Source organism: Terrapene carolina, unplaced genomic scaffold (genome assembly GCF_002925995.2).
Source record: "Terrapene carolina triunguis isolate 2854851 unplaced genomic scaffold, T_m_triunguis-2.0 Scaffold715, whole genome shotgun sequence".
In the NCBI taxonomy this organism is placed as follows: domain Eukaryota; kingdom Metazoa; phylum Chordata; order Testudines; family Emydidae; genus Terrapene; species Terrapene triunguis.
The window spans coordinates 1,987,851-2,004,043 of NW_020665066.1; the positions used below are offsets into that span (position 1 = coordinate 1,987,851).

At 41.7% G+C, this 16,193-nt stretch overlaps 1 protein-coding gene across 1 annotated transcript in view; it reads left to right on the forward strand.

Annotated features, from left to right (window-relative positions):
• The first annotated feature begins 2,316 nt into the window (after positions 1–2,316).
• The window catches only part of LOC112106134 (receptor-type tyrosine-protein phosphatase eta), a 142,361-nt gene continuing 128,484 nt past the window's right edge, over positions 2,317–16,193 (forward strand). Inside the window, exon 1 of the mRNA XM_029913587.1 lies at positions 2,317–2,481. Coding sequence (XP_029769447.1) covers positions 2,425–2,481 — 57 coding nt within the window. The 5' untranslated portion in view covers positions 2,317–2,424. The remainder of the gene's footprint in view (positions 2,482–16,193) is intronic.

Here is a 16,193-nt window from a genome sequence, read left to right on the forward strand (position 1 = left end):
TACAAAATGGGTGTATTTCAGGATCAAGTGAAATGATCCCTTCATACAGGTCCCAATTCTGCAATCACATTTGCATGGGTGGACCCCCAGTCTCCAATTGACTTGAGTGGGACTCCATGTGGGCAATGGGAACCACCCATAGGAAGCTCCTTGAAGGATCAGGACTACAGTTTTTGTGCATCTGGACTTGGCCTGCAGATCTTTTCTCACACAAGTTGCTTCACTGAAGCCAAGGAGGCTATTTGCATGTGTATGGTATACAGCAGGAGCTCTCAAACTTTTTTACTGGTGATCCCTTTCACATAGCAAGCCTCTGAGTGTGACCCCCCCTTATAAATTAAAAACACTTTTTTATATATTTAACACCATTATAAATGCGGGGCTTGGGGTGGAGGTTGACAGCTCGCAACCCCCCATGTAATCACCTTATGACCCCCTGAGGGGTCCCGACCCCCAGTTTGAGAACCCCGGTATACAGGGTGGAGATCCTTTGTTCTCAAAATTGCTATATAAATGTAGGGTAATATTATGCTATTTAATTTTGATTTATATACTATTGCTTATTTGGATATTTCTGTGGTGTCCACATAAATTAAAGCCAAACAAATATAAAATACCTTAAGATACCCCTAAGTGACTCAATAAAATTACTGCCCCTTTATCTACCCTACAATGATTGCTAACTCTAGCCTGGTTGTTATTAATTAAAAGCCTGATTAAATGCTTGTTTATATTCATAATATACTTGTATTCATAATATTTTTGTCTCTGCTATTTAAGCAATAGTTTGTATTTCAAAACACTCAAAATATTTGAACATATACTAAAAAGTGTTTTTTCTAAAGTACCTTAAGAAATGTAAAGTACCTTAAAGTTATCTAGGTATTTCAAATCTGAGGGGAAACTCCCTCATTTTTACTAACAAGAGAATGACAGATCTATTTAGGCCCTAATCCTGCAAACACTTCAACATATACAGAACTTTGTGTGTGCATAGTCCCGTTGACTTCTATGGAATTGTAAAACTATATAAAGTTATGCACATGCTTCAGTGTTCGAAATATTTTACATTTTGTAAAAACAAGGTCTTGAAAAAACGTTGATCAATGTTTTTATCATTAAAAAAGTCAATTAAAATAGATTTTAAGTGGATTCAGTCATTCACCTGCAGTGCTCCTAATTTAAGCATTACAACTCTGAAGCAGTTTAGAGCTTGAAAGTGGAATTAAGACCCAAACTGACTATAAATCAAAATGAAACTAACTTGTCTATTTTCGTTGTCCAAGGTGAATGAAATGTAAAAAGTACATTAATCCTGAGAAGTAAATTAGATTATAAAAATGTTCATTTGCAATATCAGACATTTACAGAAGCGGCAACATTAAAAAATACGAGCGTCAATTGAAAGGAATTATTTCAGATAACTTCCTCGGGGTGAAGTGTGTTTCACTGAGTCATTTCAGAGCACCAGTTTTTGTTCTGTCACCCATTTGTGTTTCCCCAGTTGAACAATGCTACATGATCATAAAGTATAAATCCAAACGTTAATGGGGGGGCGGGAGAGGAAAAGAAAACCTCGTTAATTAGCATACTTCAGAACTGACTAGCCCTGTTAAATCTCACCCGATATGTGGGCTCACATCAATGCTTATGGGAAATCATGAGTATCACAAAGAATATTTACATGCCATTCGTCCCGATGTGTGCTCGTTTTAATCTGTTCTTTGAGTTCTGTGGATAATCTTCCGCTCTAGCAAGCCCCATGTGCTCTGAGAAGCAGAAATCTCGCTGTTTGTAGTACCAGAGAAACCCCCATTAAGAATGTCCTTTTTCAGAGACTGAAAGGGGGAGGGGGGAAGGAGAACATCCCTCTCCGGCTCCATTTCCAAGTCGATTGCAGAAAAAATGTGGGAGGGCTAGAAAAGTTTTGAGTGAGCCACTTCCTCGTCCAGCCCAGCTGGGAGACAGAAAGGGGGAATGTCAGATAGGGAGGGGAGGAAAGTGCAGTAACAACTTCCCCGCTGCAAAATGGCCTTTTAAACCCTTGACAACAGGAGGCAAATTCCTCCCCCTGGCAGCAGCGGAAGCGATGAGTGTTCAGAGGGGAGGTGACTGACTCCTCTCCCTCTCCCCAGAGCAGGAGGCGAGCTTCGCCGGGAGTCCTGCCTGTGCATCTCGCTCCACCCTGCCCAGGACTTGCCCCCGCTCCGAACTCCCGCATTTTCAGCGCGGGGCGCGCGGCAGGCAGAGCGAGAGAGCAGCCGCCGCCGCCTCCGGAGCGCAGAGAGAGAGAGAGAGAGAGACTGGGGGAGGGACCCCACCGGGCGCAGCTGAGTGCTGGGGGGCGCAGCCCTGCCATGTCCCCGGGGAAGCCGGAGTCGGGCTAAGCGGCTGTACGCGCAGCGGGGAGAGCTCTTCAGGACCATGAAGCAGCCAGGGCAGCTCTTCCTCCGCCTGCTGCTCCTGCTCTGCCTCGCCAAGGTAAGGCGCCCTGAGAGAGCCGAGGACGGGCTGGAGGGTGCCCCTGCCAGATCCCCCTCCTCATGCAACCGGTCCCTACCGCCCTCTCTCCCCCTGGGCGCTGTAGTCTGCCCCAGGGAACTCCTCCCCGCGTCCCCCGTAACCTGTCCTCATCTCACCTTCCCTCCGCGCCCCCCTCCCCAGCCACCTGTCAGTGACGCTAGCCGCTGCTCCGGCCCGAGGAGATGAATCAACTGGCCCTGGGAAGTGGGCTCCGGGGCTTGCTCAGGAGCATGCGCGGGCTCGGTTGTTCCCCTGGCAGTGCCTAGCTCGGGGTCCAGTGGAAAGCAGTTCCACAGACGCCAGGAATATGGACGGAGCGGGCAGAGGCTGGAGGGGCAATGTGGGGTTCTTGGGGCTGGCACTCCAGCGGGGGGATGGGTCAGAACAAGAGGGGCTGGGGGCTGTAGCGTTGCCACCTGCCTATGAGGCGGCTGGGAGGGATGGGTGAGGTTGCAGAGCCAGGCAGGTGCGCTCCTAGGTCATCTGGGCGGGCCGCAGCGAGGCTGCGTGTGTCTGGAGGCCAAGTGTGCTGTACTTGTTTCCTGTACACAGACAGTGAAGGAACTAAAGTTCATCTTAAGGGCAAGGGTCTCAAAAATGACCAGTGATCTGGATTATTATTATTTTTCTGTTGAGGTGCTCCACCTCTGAAATACCTTGAAGGAGCCTGGCCTGCAGAGGACAGGTACTCAGCGCTTACTGAAAATCAGGCCTCCCTAGGATGTTTCAGGTTGGGCACCTGACCAGCAAAGGATCCAAAATCACTAGTTACCAATTTTGACAATCTTGGCCTGAAGATGAACTTTAGCTCATTCAGTGGGAACAACTACAGCCCAGTAAGCTTCTGAAGTAAACAGACCAAGTCCAGTTATTAGCTTTCTGTCAGCGGTGAATCTGAAACTTTTCAAGTCTTGAACCAGACCAGGAAGGGGTTTGATTCTCCGCTTGCTTAGACAAGTTTCACACTTGGGAGTAAGTCCACTTAAATCAACAATTTAAAGCAGGGCAAGAGCGAGAATCCAGCCTGCAGTTCGATTTCCAGCTGTTTCCAGCTATGGGAGACCCCCAGATATTATCAAAAAAGACATGGTGTAGCTATTTATTTCTTGCAAACTTGCATTTCTTTTAAAATACTCTTCCTACGGTTTACCATTGTGTTATGACCAGTTTGGTAAATGTATCACAGTCAATCAACATTAAACTGTTTATATCTCAGACATTAGAGAGATGCAGATCACCAGCCATGTTATCTCCTATTAGAAGTTGGGAATTTTTGGGGAAATGGCCCACTTCTGTGGGGATTAGGCAACTCTGGAGTGTTGGATCCCAGAAAATGGAAGGCCTCTATCTGTACTATTTGTATATCCCTCTGAAATTCCTTCCAATCGTTACCCCATATTTATTGCAAATATAATTTAGAGATCTAAAACTAATTTAGAGATGGGATCCAAGTATATCCCTTCCTAGATCTGAATACTCCTGAATATGGCAAAAGCTTGTATTTGTTGAGACTTGGGCAAGGGCTGTCTTTGGCCACCACCTTGCAATCTGACATTGGAACTGCATTGACTTCACTGCATTGAAATAGATAGGATTCTACACCAGGATCTGCCTGCAGCATGCCCCATTGATTTCAGTGGGGCTCTACTCTAGCACAGGGATCTGCTTGCACTGATCATCTTTCAGGGTCTGGGCCTTAACTTATGTCCAGTGTTTTAATAAAAATCTCTCCTTAAATCATGATACCTTCCTAATTACGCTCTGATATACCTTCTCCGTTTCTTTCTGTCTTTAAAGGCCCATTGCATGCAGAGTAATATATTTGTATAACTTCATTTCATTTGTGACTTATTTTTGACACTTCTGTGAATGTCAAGAACTGTGCTAGAATGTTTAAAGTTAGTCACCTTAATTCCTTAGTTGTTGTTCTTGATCTTTTTGTAGTGTTTCAATGTTAAAAGCCAGTTCTTTTTAAGAAGAGGAGACAAAAACAGTGATGTTCATGCTTGAGAGACCTGTCTTTGCTGAGGGCCTGATTCTGCAAACTCTTGCTCACATGAGTCGTCCTAACTCACTTGATTTCAACAGGGCTACTCGCATGAGTAAAGATAATTTTTGTGATATGGCTGTTACGTTTATACAACCCAATTGACAGCAACGAGGAAACAATTTTTAAACTTAGCAAGTTATAGCAAAGACCATATTTGTGAGCATTAACAACTTTAAAATTACACTAAATATTTGACACTAGGAATTTGACAGCATAGACCCAGTTTTCAAAAGTGGGGACTATGACAGCATATTCCAACCCTACATTTGGATGGCTGCATTGTCACTTAGGTGCATAAATGCCCTTTAAAATACACCTAACAACCTGATCCTATAGCTGTACCATACACAGAAATCGCACTGAAGTTATATCAGTAGGTTAGCTATAGGATTGTGATGTAATTGTTGATTTGAGTTTCCAAATAAAGGATTGGGATGTCTTACAGGGGCACAGTATTTGAAATTTGGAAATTATGTGTAAACATAATTGGGTCAATTTAATATCTGGTGTAAATCGTTGAAGTCAATACTGTTACAGCAGGGATGAATTTGAACCATTTTTGCATTGCATTGCACATATATAATAGCCATTGTTAACCATTATGGTTGAGTCTTGTTTAATATCTTTGGCCTAATAAACTGCATTGTGTATTAACTGTTTGCTAAATTTTGGTTTTATAACAACTCCAGTTTCAAGTCAACTTAATTTACACTTCAAATTAAAAACAGTTTAAAAACAAGAGTTTAATAAAAATATATAGCAAATTGCTCTATAGCAAAGATCTACAGTGAAGCTAATTTAGAGCTCAGTTAAACTTAAAAAAAATAAGAAAAATACAAGGCTTTCCCTGCTACATTAAATATTCTGTTTCTGGGGTGAATTGTTCATCTCGAAGTTTGCTCAGCTCTTAAACCAACTGTATTAGGTAGATAGGCAATGCTTAACTGTGGAGACTAAAAAGTGATGCCTTATGAGATGTATTTTGGAGTGATCTGTTGCTGTAAAATATTGTTTTTGTTTGTTTTAAATTTGTGAAGTTACACTTGGGTATCCCAATCCCCCAAAGCAGGTGATTGTTTATGTCATTGAATAGTTGTGCAGAACTGCAGACACTGGGAGAAGTTCTTACATTCTTAACCCCAATACATGTTAAATGGTAGTCCTTCTGAATGCTCTAAACAATGAGCAGATAATGTTGATTCCTTCTATAATACTTTGCAAATTCTTTATTTTAAATATGACAGAAAATCAGAGAATGGTTTCCTCTTCACTGCATATAGTGCATGCGTATGCTGCATGTTCTGAAGGCCTCTAACAGTCGGATTTTAGTCTCCGTGCTTGCTTTGCATCTAACAGTGCATGTGCATGCGTACACACACAAAAATCCTCTTCTGCATCTTTGAGATCAGAATGGAGGCCCACAGTGTGGATATATTGTCTGTGCAAACGGCATCGCTATTAATAGTACTTCCATAACTATGCTAGCTACGTGCACCCATGATCTCGAATTTTCATGCCATGTAAATTTTTTGGTTGGAATTACTAAATATGAGCAAGCGAGAGAGAATGCTAATGAATAAAATCTTGTTTGGTTGTTTATCATGGAAGGCTAGATTTTACTAATCCATATAATTTTAATTTGTATACTTCCTTCTTCCTTCTAGAATTGCAGTGTACTAAGGGGGAGCATTTCCACATCTGCTATGGGATGAAGGTTAGAAATTGCGGGTTTGAGTTCTAGTAACTTTAAACCCCACCACTGTTTTAATTAAATGCTTCCCAGCTTAACTATGGGAGGAGAAGGCTGTTAAAATAAATTAATCCGCGTTCCAAAATTGTGGTGTATGAACAACTGGTGGTCTGCAGAGACTGAGGCCACGTCTACACTACCCGCCGGATCGGTGGGTAGTAATTGATCTATCGGGGATCGATTTATCGTGTCTCATCTAGACGCGATAAATTGATGACCGAATCGATGCCCGTACTCCACCTCGGCAGGAGGAATAAGCGGAGTCGACGGGGGAGTCACGGCGGTCAACTTGCCGCCGTGAGCTGAAGTTGTGTATCTTAGATCGACCCCCCACCCCAGTGTAGACCAGCCCCTAGTTGGTCAGATGGTGCTGGTTCTTTTCCTTGGTGTTCAGGTCCTTAATTGCAACTAAGGCCATGTCTCAACTAGAACTTATGTTGACAAAACTTTTGTTGCTCAGGGTTGTGAAAAAACCCACCCCCCTGAACGACATAAGTTTTGCTGGCATAAGTGGTAGTGTGCACAGTGCTAGGTCGGTGGGAGATGCTTTTCTGCCAACATAGCTACCGCTGCTTGCTGAGCTGGTTTTATTATGTCGACAGGAGAGCTCTCTCCAGTTGGCATAATGCGGCTACAAGAGCACTCTCACAGCTGCACAGCTGTATCAGTACAGCTGTGCCACTGTAAGCTTGTAAGTGTAGACCTGGCCTAAGAGCTAGGTGCCTCTACAAAGGGGGGACCGCTGTTCTGAGAGAGTAAACAGGAGCCCTGCTCAAGGAGTGGGGCTACCAGTAGGACTGAAGCAGTCCTCCTCCAGCAGAAGAAGATTGTGCAGGAGAGAAGGGCTTAGGGAATCAGAGAAGAAGATAATTAAGCATGCCCAGAGGAGAAGGGGCCAAAATGTTTAGAGGGAAATGGAGGATCTGACATCTAGGAAATGTGTGCAGAAGGAGAGGAACAGAACAGATATCCACCCATCAATTCTGCTAATCTAGAAGCCTGTACCAAGGCTCTTCTCTAAACATAGATAGATCCAGTTTTTCCCCATATCCATTCAGGCACACTTGGACTGCTATGCCTATGTACCTACAGAGTGCATGGTCAGGGCTTTAGACGTTCCTCCAAGTCTCTTTGGTATTCACAATAAGATGGGGACGAGGAGTGTGGCCCATATCTCAAATCAGATTAACAAGGCCCACCTTGGGAGAAAAAAAAGTGGCCACCAGATGGGATACCTTGCATTTTCCCTAAACAACATAAAGAAAACACTACCCACTGATGTACCTTGTACCTACATGTTCTGTGTTGGCCTTTCCTATTTTACTTCTGTCTCTTTTTCGTTTGACACCTCCTCCCCTCTCCCCCGCCACATGCGTGCTATTTTTTTGTTGTGCAAAGCTATTTCAAAACTGAAATAATTAAGAAAAAAATTCTAGCGTGACTTAAATTAGTTCCCAACACTTGCATAGATATGCACATGGGCTGTGTGGTATCAAAGAGTATGTATGCGTGACACTATTTTAGGCCTTAGGAAAGCTACATTCTTTTTTAAACATGCTTTTTGTTTGGCCACTTGAAAGAGCTAACTTTTTTTCGTTGTTGGTTGGTTTTGTGGTACGTGGGAGCATGTCATCTGCAAAAACATAAAATTGTTCTCCATATTCTTTGCATAATATTGGGCTGGGACTTGGTCATGTGAAGAGTAATGAGGAAAAGGAAACAGTTTTGCCTGATCAAGCTATTGAAGCTGCAAAGGTTCTGATTCTGAGCCTCCAGCTAACTAGGAAGGAAACACTTGAATGCAGGATCTTGAGCTGTATTATGAATTAAATTCCATTTGCTGCAGCATTGCAAGTAGATACAATACGTCCATATTGCCTTGTCAAAGGCTTTCTCTGTATTCAGAGAAGGTCAAGACATTTTCACATTATGGGTGTATATATTTCAAATTTCTTAGGTTATCTCCGCCTTCTCTCCCTAAACATGGCCCAGAGTGAAGGAGGCAGGTGACTAGCCATTTTCTTGGTCAGGATTTTATAATCTGTGTCAAAAAGACAGATGACTCTGTATGAGACTTACTCTTAGACTAATTCCTTGCCTCCTTTTGGCAATATTGTGATAGTTGTTGTCTGTCAGTTTCAAGAGTTATATTGAAGGTGGCCTTACTGTGAGTGCTCCCTGTAGGGGGTTATTTATCCAAAGCAAGTTTTGTAGAAATTCAGCCTCATATTTACTCATTAGGGCCTGTGGCTATGTGCATTCTTGAGGGACTTAGTGGAGTCTTCTAGTTCCTCTTCTTCCCCTGGTTCTATGAGATTTGTTGCTCATGCACAGTAAAATGTGTCGATTTGGTGGTTGAGAGAAAACTCTGGGGGTTTCTCCTGCTTATGCTAAGGTTTTCTGTTCCGTGAGATAATTTTTTGTTAAAGTACAACAAACTCATTGCCTCAGGGAGCTCTGCTGCTCTTCCTTGCACCGGCTTCTCTACGTAATTTTGAAATAGGAAGAACTGGTGTTTTGGGGGTTCCAGATCTGCTGGTGGGTGGCCTAATCTCCCAGTGAAAATAGAGGAAGCATTTGCAACATTTAAAATTAGACTGGTGGTAACACTAGTTCATATAGAAAGGGGAACAATCCTGCACTGGTAGAGGTTTGGGTTCATTGACATGATCTGTCCTTGAGACCAATCTGTAGTTTCTATGGATACTTAGGCTACATCCATGCTATGGACTTTACAGAAGCACAGTTATACCACTGCTCCTGTGTAGCCGCTCTATGCCGGTGGGAGAGAGCTCTCCCGTCAGCATAATTAAACCACCCCCAACGAGTGACGGTAGCTATGTCCGCAGGAGAATGTCTGCCACAGACATAGTGCTCTCACACCAGCACTTTTGTCTGTGAAACCTATGTCAGTCAGTGATATGGGTTTTTTCACACTCCTGAATGACAAAAGTTTTGCCGACAAAAGTGCTAGTGTTGACAAAGCTTGAGATGATTCCACTGGGGTGTGTATGTGTGTGTGTGTGTGTGTGAGAGAGAGAGAGAATGAAGCTCATGATTTTAGTAGTTTCATTACAGCAGGATGAGTAGTTTGCATGAACCATCAAGAAAAATGGACTCAAAACCCTACGAATGATTCTGTTACCATATCAGGAATACCCTGCCTTAAACACTCAAAACTGGGTCTGAAACCTGGTGTTTTCAGAATAATTGTGTCTTTGGCTGACAGTAAATTTCCATATGCATAATTGTACCTTATTAATGTAAAAGCTGAACAGGAGTTGAACACTTGTGTATGTGGAGGGGTGGGAGGTTTCTGTGATTACACTTGATTGCATTCTTGGTGCTGAAGGAATCTTTTAGACCTACAAAATGCTTCAGAATAGAAAGGGAGGTAAAATAACTCAACTTCTCTACATGTCTAAGGACTCTTTAGGACTCTAGGCTTGTTTAGTTGTGTTTTTCCCGTGACAACAGAATTCTAATATCTTACTGACACTGGCGAGCATGTACAAGTCTCAAAATTGTCTTTTAAATCTCATTGTAGTTCAAGGAATTATTGAAAACACAAGGTTTTCCTCTGTGTAAAACACTCTTTCTTGGTCACACAGTGTTTTGCTGGTCCCCTCGCAGGATTAGTGACTTTTTGTAATCCTTGACACAGTTTGCATGGCTCTTTCATAAAAAGCAGTCAGTGCCAATTAAAACTTGATTGGTTTCTGTGCATAGTTCTGCTCTATGTGGCTAATATGTGAGTGTTTGCAATTTTGTCATTCATGGATTTTTTTTTTTAAAGAAAATACTTTTTCCAAGACAAACAAGATAAGCATATCGGTGTGCACATTTATTGGCTTTCATGTTACTGTTGAAGGGTAAACTTCTAATGCATCGCACTGCATGTTAGCCGTGAGTTTCTGACTTTAAGAGACGTTGCACAAATATGACTGAAGTGTACTGAAATCTCATCCTGGAGTCGTTATAAAGTATGTCCGCAAAGATTTAAAATTGCATAAAGAGAAACAGTCACTGGGAGAGATCAGTCTCTGTAACTACTTGTTGGGGGAGGAGTGCAAATAAACTGTACTATGCAGTTTTGTGCACCTGTGCTTGAGAGACAAAGCCAGCGGCACCTATCTGAGGTCTAAATCTGGCCTTTTTTAGATTTGTGCTCACAGAATCCCCCACATACACAGGCATTGTAGTGCCGTGGTATAGAAATCTGAATAGAAAAATCTTAAAGCCCCTGAGAAACCGTGCTATGTCTAACAAGGGTGAAGAAAACGTACTGGCATCTTTTGACATGACGTAAAGGGAAACTTAAAGTCAGCAGCATGAAAATCTGAATTCTTCTAAACGACGCTTCTAAAAATTGTTAAAAGAGTCCTGACAATGTAATTTGAGCTGATTGAAAAGTTTTGAATTTTCAAAATTTCAGTGAAAATGTTCTGTAGAAAGTTTTCATGCAATTTTTTTTCAGCTTTTTTAAACCAGTTTAGAGCCGTAAATGTTTTTTGAAAAATTTAAGTTTTGCCCCAAAACTGAGGTTTTGAAGACTTTTCACAAAACAATGTGTTTTTTCAACTAGCTGTATTATTAATATCAACGTGAATGGCCTAACAATGAAAATGGCCTGGATATTTTATAATTAACCAATAAATGTCTAAGTACAAACTGGGTTAATAATTGAAACAGGCATATATATGTACAGTGGTGTTACCAGAGCTATTTGATAGCTTTTTATGATGAGCCATGGTTAAGTGCAGTAAAAATTTTAAATGTCCCCTTGTTGAGAGATGGGGCTGCTAAATCTGGGATTGGATCTGTACATCTTGTACTCTTCATAACAATGCAATACTTGTAGTGATGCATGTTAGGTAACCATTAAAGCCACACCAACACTTGTCAGTTATTTATTTATTTATTTTTGAAGAAAACTCCTTTGCCTGTAGGTTATCAAATATTTCCACTTGGAAATCTCCCACAGATACCTCAAAACAAAGGAGCTGACAGTCAAAGGCAATAACAATGAAAACATGTTGAACATTTTTATATTGACCCTTCTGAATATAATGTGTCTTTTTTCACTCACACAATCACAAATTACATATTAGAAAACCTGAAGCAATTTCATATTTAAGGTACAACATCAGAACTCACTTGGTCCTCCAGTTTCATGGCACAATGTATCACCATCTATTAATGTCTACCATTAATGTGACCCATCTATTTCTTCCAATTCTAATTGTGTCTAGATATTGCCTGGTGGTGGTTAACCCAAACTATAAACTGCTTTTTGAAATATAATTCTATTGGTTTGATGCAAAATTCAGTAACTATGAGTCTTTTTTTCCCTGAGTCTTTCTTTGAGCCCCTCCTGGGAGCTCAGAGAAGTCTCACTTCCACAGAAGACTGCTTTTGTAGTCAAAGAGCAAAGATACTGTTCTCTCTGCTGTCCATCAAGACAACTCCATAACTTCAGAGTAAAGCAAGGGCGGCATTCCCACTGCAAGGGGCCAGCTCCCACAGCACTTTCAGCCTTGTCAGCTGAAGAACAAGGAGCTGTGTTATAAACTCAGATTTGGATCTCCTGCACAGTAACTTTTTGCACTATTATGAGGGTGTGGGACAAGCGCCTACTGCCAGTGCCATGAATGGGGAATTTTGCTATTGACTTCAGTGGCAGCAAGATCAGGCCCCAATTAAAAGAACAAGTGATAGATTTTTAAAAAATTCAATAAATGTGACTTTAAAAATTTGATCTTAATAAAAAAAAGCAATTAATGCATTAAACTTCATTTTGCAGTCATTTAGTCGACTAAAAAGAAGGTAGCAATTCACACTAGCAAAGTGTGAAACATAATACACACACACACACACAAATATATATATAGTCGGCAAAGTACTGACACCAGTTTGAGACTTTGTATGCTAAGCGTTAGCCAGCAGCAAATATTTGCAGGTTAATATAACTTCTGGAACCACCCTAAATGGTGCTAATTTCCCAGCAGTACAATGTAGAGCCACAGTATGTGGTTTAACTGGTATTTAGCTATTGTCTTTGAATCAATCTACGTACTTTGTATGCATCTGTTGAACTATTTCCTGGTTTCAGAGTAGACGTACATGGTGCACCAAAAGTTAACAGAAGACTAGTGCTGATAAGTATTTATTGTCTTGGAGTACAGTAGTATTGTAAAGAGTATTCGGTCCTCTTCTCCTCTCCCCAAAAGATTATGGCCTGGTAAGAATAATTCCCTTTACAATTATAAAATTTAACAAACCTGCTCCACACAGTAAAAATGAAACTGTTTTGCTCTAGATTTGCAAAAGGCTGATCTGTCTATAAATTCCATTTCCTCCTCTAAAGCTCCTACAATGTATCCTTTTTGGCTCAGCAGAAGTGACTCTAAATCACCCAATATCACAAACAATTCTGGGCAATTGCCAAAGCAAGCCCTATTCCATACAAGTGCACAGATTCTGTGGGCTTTCCCTACTAGTGTGAGGTTGAAAGTCACTTGTGCTAAAAGGGGCTCAGTCTTCCCCTTAAAAGTATACAAACACCAAAAACTCTAACCTCTATGTATATGTAGATGGAGCAATTAGCACTGCAGACGAGCAATCAAAATCATACTTTTGGGCAAATCTAAAGCAGTTCAAGTACACATACCCACTTGCACAAACCTGATTTTTTTCAGTCTCTGTTTGGGTCAATCTGTACATTATATGAGTGACAGTAAGAAGCACCAATCAAAGTGTGCCAAAGATTTTTTTGTTGCAGCACACTCTTGATATATCCTTGCCTATCTTCATTGCCACTTTCAGAGCTGGCCCTAGCAGCATGCTTCTTTCTGCTCCATCGTGAATGAAAACGAACAGATTTCAATATGAAACAAAAAGAGATAGGGTGGAGGGGCAGAGACGAGATGTCTTGTGTGCCAAGTATCATTTCCGACTGTTGCTGTGGGTTCTGTTTGTCTCCTTTGCCCCCAGAACTTCACATCATCGACTGAGATGATCTCTGACGTAACCTGTTAATCTGAGACTTCCAACTTCAGGATGACTATTTGGCCCCAGTAATGCAGAATGCTGTGGGAGAGGTAGGAGGCATTATGCTCCCTAACTTAGCTTCCCTGATAGCAAAGGCTTCTTTTTTGATACCAGGAAAGACCTTTTAAGACTGTCTCCTCTCCTCAAATTGGAAGTTTTGCTGCTCTGCCTTCCAACGCAGCTAAAAGAACCATCTGAATCCCAGTTTGGCACGTGAGGTTCCTAGTAACAATTCTGAAGAGGTTTAGGAGTAGCAGTGGGAAAGAGCTCTGTCTCTCTCTTCCACTGTAGAAACCCTGCTGGGGAAAACAAAGGGTACGTCTACACTACGAGATTAATTCGCATTTAGATAATTCGAATTTGGGAAACAGATTGTATAAATTCGATTGTGCGCAGCCACACTAAGCACATTAATTCGGTTTTTAACCACATTAATTCGGTGGTGTGCGGCCACACTACCCCATTAATTTTAACCACATTAATTCGGTGGTGTGCGGCCACACTACCCCTAATTCGAATTTACAAAATCGATTTTGGTGCTACTCCGCTCGTCGGGGTGGAGTACAGAAATCGATTTTAAGCGCCCTTTAATTCGAAGTAACTGGCTCCGTTGTGTGGACGGGTTAAGGATTAATTCGGATTAACGCAGCTAAATCCGAATTAAAGTCGTAGTGTAGACCAGGCCAAAGTTATTTTCCTGAAGCTAAAGAAGTGGTAGAGGGACCAGACGCTCCTAGGCAGTTCCTTAGTTATGCAAAACCATTGCCATGCTTCTCTAATTAGACTGCTAAGAAGAGAATCTGCTGATCTGATGTCCCGTCTTTTGTCAGTTTAATATACTTCTTAATAACTCCTGGACAGGCCCTGATCCCAAGTTCACATTGTCAGCTCATGTGGCTAACATGTACAAACTCCCATGCACAGGGGTAAGCTACATAAGGTCCCAAGTCAACTCTGTGGTCCTTGGCTCCTGAAGTCAACTCAGGTTGCAAATTGTACACATAGCCAGGCAAAAGGAGCATGGCTTTGTTGTGGTGTTGTTACCCTCATCGTTCTTCCCTCCTTCACTTGTCATGTTTAGTGACCGTTACACTATAAGCATTTGGGGTAACTATTACAAATTGGCATAGTACCTAGCACAATGTGACCCCGCACTGATTGGAGCCACTGGGCACTGCTGTAATTCTTTTTCGGTTTCCAGCTGATTTTTAGGAAGTTAACAAAAAAGTTGATGATGCGTTATATCCACAAATATTCTCTTCTGAGCATCAACAGGGTCATAAATGACAGCTGGAGACACAACCTTCTCTGCAACTACTTCCTCCTTTTTATGAATAAAGTATTCCTTCTTTCTGGTCATGAATAGGTTGTAAATCAGACAAAAGCTGGGTTGTCTTTTCGTTTCTGAGTGAATTGATTAATTCTTGTCGCATTTATGTATAGCAAAGGTCTTCCTTACAACAGGCACAGATGAAAGATTGTTTCTCATACTGTAAGGGGAAATTCACCTCTGGGCAGAAGATAAGCCTGAAGTTGGGGGATCCACTTAAGTTTTTTTGTTTTTGTTTTTTTTAAATGGCTTAAGTGTGACTTAAGTGGTGCACAGGCCTTGGGCTGCACAGCAGTAAATTTCACCCTACCACCTGGCCCCTGATCCTGCAATGCGTTAAGTCCCAGTTACTTCAAGTGGAGTTGGTAGTGGTGCTGCCTGCATGCAAACCATTGCAGGATCAGGGCCTAACAGAGCACACTATAACCTTGAACCTGCAAAGGGCCCTTATGCCTGCGCAGATCCCTTTGAAAGATCAAGGTCAAAATACTTCCTATTATATTGACGTAGTATGTTGGGATAATCAGCATGCTAATAAAAATGACTGCATTTAAATTGATATTATCAAGCTCTTTAGGCCCCACATTGTACATATCCCTAAAGATTGCTATTCATTAAAACAAACCTGGTTGTAATCTTATGTTAACAAATGCTTTGTGTCTGTGTGTGGTTTTAACACTAACCTCTTCATAAGTACCACATACAGATAACCCTGCTTGTGGGTAATCTGTGGTTCATATGCACTTGCACAGTTGAGTGTGAAGGATGTAAAATAAAAATAGCAAATCTGGGGGGTGTTACCCCCTACACATCTCTCATGCTGATCTTTTCATTTCTAAAGTGTGGAGGGTAATTCAGAAGGACCTGGAGAATAAACAGTTTTAAAGGTTTGTTAAATCTGGGGCTTAGACTCTTTCCTGCCTCCATTCTTAAGAAACTGAAGTGCAAGTAGAGTCTTCTATACCCAAGAGCCCTCAAAAGGAAATAGGGTGGAGCTAGGAAGAACACGCAAAGAGCCAGATATCTGCAACCTTTATACATTTGCAACATACGGGAGCTGCTGAAGCAGAGCTTGTGTGCACATTGCTTCATTACTGTAAGGTAAAGTTAAACTGTATTAATCTGTGAAATAAAAATTTAATCAATCCCTTTGCTTCTTGATGAGATCTTGTAAGAACATGGGGCCACTCACTGAAATTAATGGAAGGCAAGTGTAAAGCTATTGCTGTAAGGTCCTGATCCAAAGCCATTTAAGTCAATGGGAGTCTTTCTATTGACTTCAGTTGGTACTGGACCAGGTCCTAATTGAAGATAGTGATGTTAACATAAACCCTCTCCTCCAGGTGATAGAATGTTCTAACTCTCTTCTTTCCCCACTCCTTTTTATGACTGGAAACAGTGATATGGCACGAACATCCCTAATTTGAGAACTATTTAAAGCCAGTAGAAGGAAATACTAATTCATCCAGCTTGCAGTAATCAGGTGGAGT